The sequence below is a fragment of the Crocuta crocuta genome, unplaced genomic scaffold, assembly GCF_008692635.1.
Source record: "Crocuta crocuta isolate KB4526 unplaced genomic scaffold, BGI_CrCroc_1.0 scaffold127, whole genome shotgun sequence".
Lineage (NCBI taxonomy): Eukaryota > Metazoa > Chordata > Mammalia > Carnivora > Hyaenidae > Crocuta > Crocuta crocuta.
Genome location: NW_027532008.1, coordinates 11,765,743 through 11,776,536, shown reverse-complemented (window position 1 = coordinate 11,776,536; position 10,794 = coordinate 11,765,743). Strand labels below are relative to the sequence as shown.

Sequence of the window (10,794 nt, the reverse complement as noted above, 5' to 3'; positions counted from 1 at the left end):
CCTCCCGGAGGGTTGCGACCTCCGGCGGGAGCTCAGACCTGGAGCGTGCCTCCTGGAGCCGCTGCCTGGTCTGGGGGATACTGCCCGCGGGCGGTAGCCTACCTGTTGGGCAGGGGGTTTCCTGTCGAGCTCCAGACTGTCAGCCAAAGAACTTAGCCCCCCGCCCCTTGGGCCCCTCACTGGAGGCGGCTGACACGGTGGAGTAAGGCGGCGATTGCACTGCGTGGTAGAAAAAATAAGTACCCCTTTCTGACTGTTGACCCTGTGTTCCGTAAATCCTTTGCATACATTTAACTCCCTTGCTGATCTTTTCAAGGTGGTGTGATTCACCCTCCGTTTATGAATGACACTGAGGCTTAGCAAGTTTAAGTAACTTGCCCAAGGTCATGAACTGGTAGAGGACGGACCCCGATTTGAGTCTGTTTCCAGAGCTTGTGTGCCTAACCAGTAGCTACCTCATCTTCCTGAGTTTTAGCGCTCTCTACATGTTTATAGGTTGCCTTAACGAGGAAGAAATGAATTTTTTTAGGATCTGGTTCAGCATGCATGCAGTCCCAAAAATTGGCCTTCGTGTCAGTCCAATTTTGTGATCACTCCCAGTCAGTATTTTGACTTCCACTTGTCAAAATCCACCGCTGTTAAAGATTTGTCCTTCTTCAGTAAGGTGTCGCCTTAGACCCTTGAACCTTAAAACATTAGTAATTCGTGAAAAGTCAGGATAAATATGACCCTTGAAAACTGACTGTATGATATCACAAAGTTCGTAATTCTCCACTGTAAACGTCCGTGCAGTACAGCACTACCCTGTTCATTATCCAGCCAGGATTACTTCCTAGCCCACTATGAGTTCAGTTACCACCCTAACCAGACATAGATCTTTAACATTTGAAGACCATGCCTGGTCTACAGCCTTTGGCATTAATCTCCCTTCACGTGGAAAACTGAATTTATCTCACCAGTTTTTCTCCTCTTAGGTCTCCATTTATAATAACCATATTGCTGATGGTTAAAGAACATCATGTCTGTTTTCTTGCTCCAGTGGGTGTGGTGACAAAGACTAGATTTGGGGCACACAATGTTATAACAAGTGTTTTTGGTGTTTGTTTTTTTTTTTAAGAGTATCTCACTTTCCTGCTTGTACTTATTTAACCCCAAGAATGTCCCAACTATGTCATTTCATAGTTTTGCACTTGGTAGATCTTCTGATCTCATACATTTATCATATACTCAGTGACGTATTCTTAAGCCACGTATTTTTAAATTTAACGTATTGTCTGAATAAGTGAAATAGTGTATTTGAGATGTAGTTGCCTTGATTTTCCTATGTATGTTTTCCCACATTTGCTTATGATTTCTTCATCTCATTGATTTTCAGTCATTTCTAAAGCTTTGCCCAATCCAAGGACTCTGGCAAGTTGCTGTTAAGTCTTACTGCTCACCTTTTCGCCTAGAATAGTTCTTATCTGTGATATTCGAAAACAGTAGCAAGATTGTCGATTTCAAAAGCCATGGTCAAACGGCTTGACGCTTTTCCTGCCAAATAGCTTTTGTTTGTTTTGTTTCTCATCTATATATCTTAGCCCTTTCCCTCAAAAGCAAGACTGTCCAGGTTTCTACCGCTGACACTCATTGCCTCTTCAATCATTTCAGCTCTGGAAAGGAAGAGAAATGGAAGTGAAAAAATTGAGCATTTCCTGGCGGTTCTTGATAGTTCTGGTTCTGGTCCTGCAAATTCTGTCTGCGTTGGATTTTGACCCATACAGAGTCCTAGGGGTCAGCCGAACAGCCAGTCAGGCTGATATTAAAAAGGCTTATAAGAAGCTCGCCCGGGAATGGTAGGTGAAACAAAGAAATAGCAGTTTAATATAAGCTAAGCAGTTGGAGTAGGGGAATGCAGCCTCAATTATGGTTAGCTTTTATTTGTCTCTGTGTCTATGTTCAATGAATCTATATCTGTCTAAAATATTTCATTTGGGAGAAATGATGTTCATGTTATTCTATAATTTTTTTCTTTTTTTTTTTTTAGTGATGAGATCCAAAGCCTGTATTTCTGTGAATTCTTTGGCCTAAAGAATTACCCTAGATACTGCCAGCATATTTAATGTTAAAGTAGGAGGGAGCTTTAGTTTAAAATATATATGTCACTGGCAGTGGGTAAGCTAACCACCCCATGATGTTATTCATAAAGTAACTCTTTATGCTAAAGGGAAGACTCTCTAATCCTATTTTCCACATTATTAATTTTAAGCTTTCAAGAAAATTTAGAGTCAGAGCTTTTTTGCCCTCGCTTTTACAAGAATATTCGAGAACCGAGTCCATTACTCTTAAAAATTATTATATAGAAAAGTCATGATTCTATGTAGGTAGGTTTTATATATGGTAAAGAGTGGACATAACGCGTTTGTGAAGGTGCAGGATAGCAGTCAATTTCAAACTTATGGACAGGCATCGTCAGGTTTTTCCACCAAGGCTTTGGACATGCCAAAGAGGTAGACGTATCTGGATTATGTAGCTGGAGGGGAGCAGCGAGGGGAGAGGACAGGAAGGGCACACGTGACTAGAAGCTGGCCAAGCCAGTCATAAATAATAAAAGACGGTTTGGGATGAGAACCACCGTCACACATGCTGGGCTCTTACGAGGCTCCTACCAACCTACTGCATGCTAGGCCCCGGGTTCTATGCTTTTTATCTTATTTAAACCTTATAATTACCCTACGAGGGAGGATATTGCTTGTTCCCCTTTCTCCTGCGGGGAAACGTAGGCTCACTGTTATTAAGTCTTTATTACCCCTGGCTTGACCTTCTGCGCCATAGATAGTTTATTGCTGTTTTACTTCGTAATCACTTGCCCGCGTGAGCAGAGGTAAGAATGAGTGGGTTAGCGCTGAGGTGGGCAGGAAGTTCTGCAAGAGCAAAGCTGCCACACCGCAGGTGACATTGTAGCCCGTGCATCACTCTGCCTGACACCATTATTCTTCAGTGAGAGATAGATCTTCGTTTTAAACCGCTTGCAGTAAAGGTAAAAGATAGTTTCAGATACAAGGTTTTGAATACATACATATTTTAAACCAAACTCTGATCACAGGGAGTCCAGAATTAGATACTAAAAACACAATCTAGTTATGTGTGGCCACTTTCCAGGGACTCTCTTTACAGCAAAGTTGCTTTCCCCATCATTTCAAACTCTTGCCTCTTTATATTGAAAGCAAAATACATAAATCAGCAATAAATTCATAAAGTAGCAACATTCTTTTGGGCAGCGGAAGGCCCTTGGCAACATTTTAAAAGCAGAAATGATCGCTTGAGTGTGTGGGATTTATTAAAATGTACAGCTTTGATGTTTCTGTCTTCCAGAGCTGAAAAGGGTGTTATGATATTAATTAAATGAGTCATTGCTCCTCTTCCTTAATTAGAGTCTCTCTAGGAGTAATTCATCACCTTAGAAATTATATAGAGTATCATACAGTGAAAGTCCAAAATTTCACCTCACCTTTGTATTTTCACCATGCTGTTACTCTCTGCTGTTTTGGCTCTGGCTGGGTTTTGTCACTGAAATCATTTGTTTCATTTCATGATGGCTTCATAGATGCTGAAAACGGCAGGCGTCCAGTTTGACTTTTCAGAATGAGCAGTAGCAGGGGGAGTGGTTAATGGTCGAGTTGGATCTGTAGCCTTCCTCCACTGGGTTTGACTACTTAAATAACATTTCTTAAGCTCCTCAAGAGCTTTCTTTCCCCTTCCTCGGTGAAACCGTTTAAAGTTACTCTCTCTCAGCAAAACTATGTCTCTCTCCTAATAATTAGGTTTTAACATATAGACTTTTCTTTTATCATCTCCACTGGCAATATAAACAACCCCACCCCAAGAAAAAGGCATCATAAAATTTGATCGGAAGCAAATGGGTATAACAAGGTCAGTCACTGGAACATTCAAACGATTTGCCTAATAGTTTCCTATATTGCTTTTTCTACCTTCATTTTTATTTCCTTAGAGGTAGCTACACAGCCAGTAGATAGCAAGTACGATACTTTCCTTCACTTCCAGATTTAAAAGATGAGTATCATATTGCAGTGGGTGACATGTTTCCTATACGCTGAAAATAGTATTGGGCATTGCTTTCCTAGAGCCAGATTCATCCTTTTCTGAATGCTTGCAACCTCCCACGATTGGCAGCGTCCCACGATTAGGAAAATATTCCTTATAACCTGAAACTGTCTTGTGGCTTCCTCCCTGTTCTCGGGCCTTGGTTTTGTCTTGGTCAGGATCTGTGGTTTGGGCCCAGCTCTGCTCTCACAGCCCTCACCTTGGTTAAGTCTCCACAAATGCCCCTTCCTTTCCTTCAAACCTCCCCGCGCCAACCTAGTTCTGTACGTTAAACTTCATTTGCATAATGGCTTAATTTTATCTTTTCAGCCTTTAGCCTAAGTTTGGATATTTAAAACCCCCTTTTTTTTTTTTTTTTTGGTTATTTAGAAGCACACTTTAGAACCACCATCACGTTTCTTTAAGTCATACTATTTTCATTATACCCGGCTGAGATTTTCTTTTCCCACTAATATTCATCAGAAGAATTAAATAGTTAAGGGAGGAATAATGTCTAAATTCAATTGACAACCGTTTGCAATTTATTTTTCGAGAAATCAGAATATGTGGTATAATTCATTCAAACATGTTTCTGGCAGAATGAGTTGATCAAGTTATAAAATTTCTTTATTCCAATGTGCTTGGTGCTGTTTTTAGTAGTCATTTGCTTCCAGAAGAAGCATTGCTTCTCTTTCCTGAACCTTTGCAAGGGGAAACTCACTGGAAGTTAGCAGAGGTGATTATATAGAGAATAACGTTCTGTAACAGGGTCTCTTAATAAAAAGAACATTGAAAAACCAGTGGGTAGAAAACACTGATTTAGGGCTTAGGGGACTCTAAGGAAGTAGCACCCAGCCCCCTACTTGCTGGGACCTTAAATCCCCAAAGCTGAAATTGGCATAAACACAGGCGGATTATAAAATACCGAATGACCACAAATGCATATGGTTAATTGCAAGCTGTGAGTAATAGCAAATATTAGTTCTAATATTAGTTTAAATCACTTTGCATAAACTGTAGATTTTTCTCACCCCTTAAACATGGGGCCTTGAAATCATGATCCATTGATGGGTGAAAGGCCATCTTAGGCAAAAAGGGACAAGCAGAGCAATAACGAAACTAAAACGTTCTCACTTGAACATCAGCAGCAAAACGCGACTTGGAACATAGTTGTTACTAAACAAATTCACAGTGTGTTCTAGAAGCTATTTCCTATGTCCATCTGAGTTGTCCGAAGAAATACCTTCCTTGATAACATTCTAACCTGGGGATGGAGAGCTGCCATCCTGGGAAGGGAAGTGGGTTCATAGGGCTCAGTAACTTTAGCCCGGGGCCAGCTTCAGCGGTATTAGGAACAATGTAAAGACACGCGCAGAACCCACCTTTCCTCACTGGAACATTCTGGTACTCCCCTGTGCTTTGAAAATGTGCCCTGCTGAAGTGCTTTTGGTAGAAACTGCCTGTTTCAGAGTTTCACTTAATACGATCACGTGAAGCAAGTGATTGCCTCTCCCGTGTATTTTTAAGAAACTGCCCTAACTAAACAGCCTTCCTTCTGAGGTAGTCAGCCGTGTGTACAAGATGTTAATTGACTGTGTGTAAAACACCAAACCCATTCTCACAGCCTGCCCATTTGTGTTTTCAGGCATCCTGACAAAAACAAAGACCCTGGAGCAGAAGACAAGTTCATCCAAATTAGCAAGGCTTATGAGGTATCCTGTCAAAGTTGTGATGCATCCGTTAGCTCGTGTAAAATATGCTTTAGGTGACCAGTTTTGTAAAGGCCTCTCAGAAGGGGCACACTCCCAGTGTCCAGATGATGGTAGAGAAGACTTATTTAGTCACGTCCAATATGCTGAAATTGGTGCCTAAATACTTCACCTCATAAAAAAAAAACTGGCTTATTTTAAAGGCCTTAATGGAAATTGTAGAACTCACGGAATTCCTAACTGTAGGTCTCTCTTTCCTTTGTGGAAACTTCTATTACGTGCTCACTTTGGCTGCACACATATACTAGAACTTCTCTTAAAGGAAGATTGATCTCCCAATTTATTAAAGTGACACAAGGTTACAAATGCATTTAAGCACGAATTTTCCAACAGTTTTCCAACACATCCACTAAAGTAGCTTGTTCTGGAACGTGCATTAAAGATACATCCGTGGCTTTACAGTTTGTGTAGGGTAATGCTCTTCAAGAGGCGGTGCTTGGCTCATAGAACTGCACACCATCCTAAAACAGCCTCTTGAATTTTAGATTTCAGAATTATTTCTAAATAAAACAGAGTCAGCTAATGTATTAAACACTGAGCCCAACCCCGTGGCCACTTTTTGGTGTTTGCAGCTTTTTGTATCTTGCTTTGAGCTACTCCAACTTAAGTGGCATGACCTGGTCAGTTTTCTTGTCATCCAGCACTGGTACGTTATGTTTTATTTGTTTAACTGGTGTATTGAGTATTATGATAACCCCAAATCTCTAAAGCCAGGACGAACACAAGTATCTATATGATCAAAGTATTTTAGACTTGACATATTTAATGTTTTTGTTGAGAGAAGAGTCCCCTGGTGTGGTGCAGATTACTTTGAGAGTATCTAACCGTGTCGTAGCTCTACATTTATTTTCTTCCTGTGTCTTCCAAGCTGCTCACAGGAAAGTCCTTTGGGTGAAACTTTTCCCATTTCATCAATTTCTTATTTTTTTTCTTTCCTTATAGGTCCTTTCCAATGAGGAAAAGAGATCGAATTACGATCACTATGGAGATGCCGGAGAGAACCAGGGCTTCCAGAAGCAGCAGCAACGAGAGTATCGCTTCCGCCATTTCCATGAGAATTTTTACTTCGACGAATCGTTTTTTCACTTCCCCTTTAATTCGGAGCGGCGGGACTCCATTGATGAAAAGTACTTACTGCACTTTTCACATTACGTGAATGAAGTGGTCCCAGACAGCTTCAAGAAACCCTACCTCATTAAGATCACCTCAGATTGGTGCTTCAGCTGCATCCACATCGAGCCCGTCTGGAAGGAAGTGGTTCAAGAACTGGAAGGATTGGGTAAGATCATTCTGTTTGCTGGAGGTGTCCATATGGGAGAAGGTAACCTTCCTATCTTGAATTGTCTGGGCTTCCGGGGAAAAGAAGCTGAGATTTCTTTCCCAAGTTCATGGTGACTGGTGTCAGGGACACATTTTCAGAGAGGGTAAATGTATCAGCCCCTTGGGTTTTGCATTACTAGCTTGTAGCCTTATCCGTAGAGTCTCCTAACATCTAGCTGGGGGCTAATATATAGGAGCAGCTGAAAAACTATTGGTTGGGCATCAATTTAGGTGTTAGTGGGACTTGCAGGTTATTCCTTCCCACTATGTGTGATTTCATTCCTTGGTTTAATTTGCTAGAGCTGCCATAACAAAATACCACAGAAACAACAGATTCTTACAGTTCTTTTTTTTTTTTTTAATTTTTTATGTTTATTTTTGAGATGAGAGTAAGGGAGCATGAGCAGGGGAGGAGCAGGGAGAGAGGGAGACACAGAATCTGAAACAGGCTCCAGGCTCTGAGCGGTCAGCACAGAGCCCAATGCAGGGCCCAATCCCACGACCATGAGATCATGACCTGAGCCGAAGTCGGACACTCAACTGACTGAGCTACCCAGGCGCCCCTATTTTCTTATGGTTCTCAAGGTTAGAAGTCCAAGGTCAAGGTGTGGAAAGGTTTGGTTTTCTCCGAGGCCTCTCTCCTTGACTTGCAGACGGCCACCCTCTCCCTGCACATTCACATGGTTGTGCCTCTGTGTGTGTACATTTCTGATGTGTCTCTGTCTCCCTCTGTCTGTCTGTCTGTCTCTCTCTCTCTGTTTCCATGTCCTAATCTCTTCTTATAAGGACACCAATCATACTGGTTAGGGCCCACTTTAATGACCTAGTTTTAACTTAATTACTTCCTTGAAGGTCCTGTCTCTAAAAGCCGTCACATACCGAAGCACTGGGGGGTTAGGACTCCAACATACGGATTCTGGTGGCGGACGCGATTCACTCCATGACCACTCTCGAGCACCTTTCCCGTGTTCATAGTTACCACTTAGTGCCAGGAAAATGTCAATGATCCAGACAGGGTATTTATTTTAACAACTCTTAAAAGCTGGGATTACTGAATCGTGTGTGTGTGTTGTGTTTCATGGGCATTAGCAGACCTATTCTTGAGTAACTAAAACAGGGCCCAACTCATTCATAGGGCCTGATTTCTCTGGAGAGAACGTGCCACTGAAAGCCATCAGGTCATTTATTCTAAAGCAGAAATTGTCAGCCAGTTGTTGAGCAGCACTCAGATTTGCCAAAATGCTTTCCTGAGACTGAAGTTCTTGGAGGAAGACAAGGAAATAAGTTTAACGCAGTGTCGTTCCTACACGTGGCGGGAAGGCAGCAGATGCTTGCCGGTGGTGCATAATGAATGAATGAGAGGCTGAGCTCTGCTAGAAGGCCCTGGGTCGAATAGCTTCTTCATCAGAAAAGCATAATTGCATTTTATGCCACAGCACCTGGTATACTGACAACTATTTAACCAGGAGCTGACGTTCAGACCCAATAGCAGAGCATAAATCACTGCCTAAGTCAGGGTGGTAATGCCTCTACACCAAAGTCAGATCAGAGTTGGGGCGCCTGGGTGGCTTGGTCGGTTAAGCGTCCAACTTTCACTTGGGTCATGATCCCGCGGTTCGTGGGTTCGAGCCCTGCGTCGGTCTCTGTGCTGACTGCCAGCTCAGAGCCTGGAGCCTGTTTCAGTCTGTGACTCCCTCTCTCTCTGACCGTCCCCTGCTCACGCTGTCTCTCTCTCTCTCCAAGAAATAAATAAAACATTAAAAAAAAAAAAAGTCAGATCAGAGCCAACATTACATTTTAAACACGTCGGGCAAACACATACAACGTGAGGTTTAGCGAAGCACTGTGGTTGGTTACCTGTGCTGCCCCTGTGCTTTGGAGTCAGACCAGTGTTCAGCTCTCAGCTCTGTTGTTTACTATCTTACTGTCCTTGGACAAATTCCCTAGCCCAGGTTTCTTCACCTCCAAAGTGGATGTGATCATGTCAAACCAATAGGGTCATTAAGAAGATTGAATGACAGGGGCACCTGGGCGACTCAGTCGGATAAGCGTCTGACTTCAGCTCAGGTCATGAACTCATGGTTCAAGAGTTTAAGTCCCGCATCAGGCTCTGTGCTGACAGCTCAGAGCCTGGAGCCTGCTTCGGATTCTTTGTCTCTCTCTCTCTCTGACCCTCTGCTGCTTATGCTGTCTCTCTCTCTCAGAAATAAATAAAAACATTAAAAATTTTTTTTAAAAAAAAGATTGAATGACAATAAATTATACTAAGTGCCTGACGTGTGTCAAACACAAACATAAAATGAGCCTCAGGAAATTTCTGATCAACCAGGTTTCTGGTTTACCAAAGGAAAAAAGTTTTAAAGTACCCATTTTATATATTTTTAAAAATCATTCTTAACTATATTAGTCTACTTTCTTCCTCTCACTGACTCCCAGACACTGACTTTTGACTTATGTTTAGCTAAGTCTTGAAAGGTAATTAGAAGTTGGATGGTAGGAAACCAAGGAGTAACATTACAAGCAGAGAAACAAAGAGCATCCACAGAAGAGCTAGTCGCAGGATGTCACCCGGGTGTAGGCGAGGGGAGGGAGGAGGAAGAGTAGGCTGGGATGAGGTAGTAGGGAGCTAAAGTCCAGGCTCAAAAAGTGGACTTCAGGGCCACCCGGATGGCTCAGTCAGTTGAACATCCATCCAACTCTTGATCTCAGCTCAGGTCTTGATCTCAGGGTCGTGAGTTCACACCCTGTTTTGGGCTCTGGGCCAGGTGTGGAGCCTACTTTAAAAAAAAGAAAAGAAAAGTGGACTTTATTTTACAGTGTGTGATAAAGCCCCGGAAAGCTGTCACACTGATTTATGATTTAATGCAGTCTACGCTTTGGAAGGCTGTCCGAGCCGCATGAAGGACAGATTGAAGGAAGTAAGAAGGGAGACGGGGGGGTCACCGGCCCCAGCAGGACAGCAGCCACCGGCCCCGACTAGGACGGCGGGACTCGAGAGAGGTGGACAAGCGTAAGACATGTAAGAGGTAGGATCGTGGAGGTGTGGAGGGACCTGGCTCCTAGAGACCTTCTGAATGGGAGGAATGAGGAAAACAGGAGAGGGGGGTCGGGACTGACTGCATTCTGACGTGAGCTCCTGGACCGACAGGGAAAAGCTGGATTTGAGCTGTTCTAAATAATAACTACCGTTTGGACATAATGAGCATGATGACGTGAAAATTATAATCTTTGCTTATATTTATTGGTAACTTACCATAGGCCAAGCACTAATGTAAGAGTCAACTCTTATTAAACGATGGCCATTTGAAGCAGGCGCTGTTGCCATCCATCTTCTTCAGACACTTAGCTCAATTTTGGTACCTTGTCAGGGTCTCACAGTTGGTGTTTGGCAGAGCTGATATTTGAACCCAGGTACTCTGGCCCTCTAATCCATGCATTGCGCACCATGCCGTCCTGCCTTTTAATGCCCTTAAAACCGTGATGATTGAAGGCCTTGCCAGTCTTTTTAGGTTGTCATACTGTGTAATCATAGTAAGGCAGGACTCAAGTACATGGATGGGAGAGGCTGAATTTAGATCCATAGAAGTAACTGTTACTGAGGGCTCAGTCGATTCCCCCCACT

The 10,794-nt window shown here is 42.8% G+C and overlaps 1 protein-coding gene across 3 annotated transcripts in view; it reads left to right on the top strand.

Moving 5' to 3' along the window:
* Positions 1-10,794, top strand: part of DNAJC16 (DnaJ heat shock protein family (Hsp40) member C16) — a 38,927-nt gene that overhangs the window by 230 nt on the left and 27,903 nt on the right. The window contains exons 2-4 of one of the 3 annotated variants that reach the window (XM_077775479.1): positions 1,651-1,835; positions 5,729-5,795; positions 6,795-7,131. In XM_077775479.1, coding sequence (XP_077631605.1) covers positions 1,669-1,835; positions 5,729-5,795; positions 6,795-7,131 — 571 coding nt within the window. In that variant the 5' untranslated portion in view covers positions 1,651-1,668. Of the gene's footprint in view, positions 1-1,650; positions 1,836-5,728; positions 5,796-6,794; positions 7,132-10,794 lie in introns of those variants that run through there. The other 2 variants (XM_077775481.1, XM_077775480.1) reach the window with 2 other exon arrangements.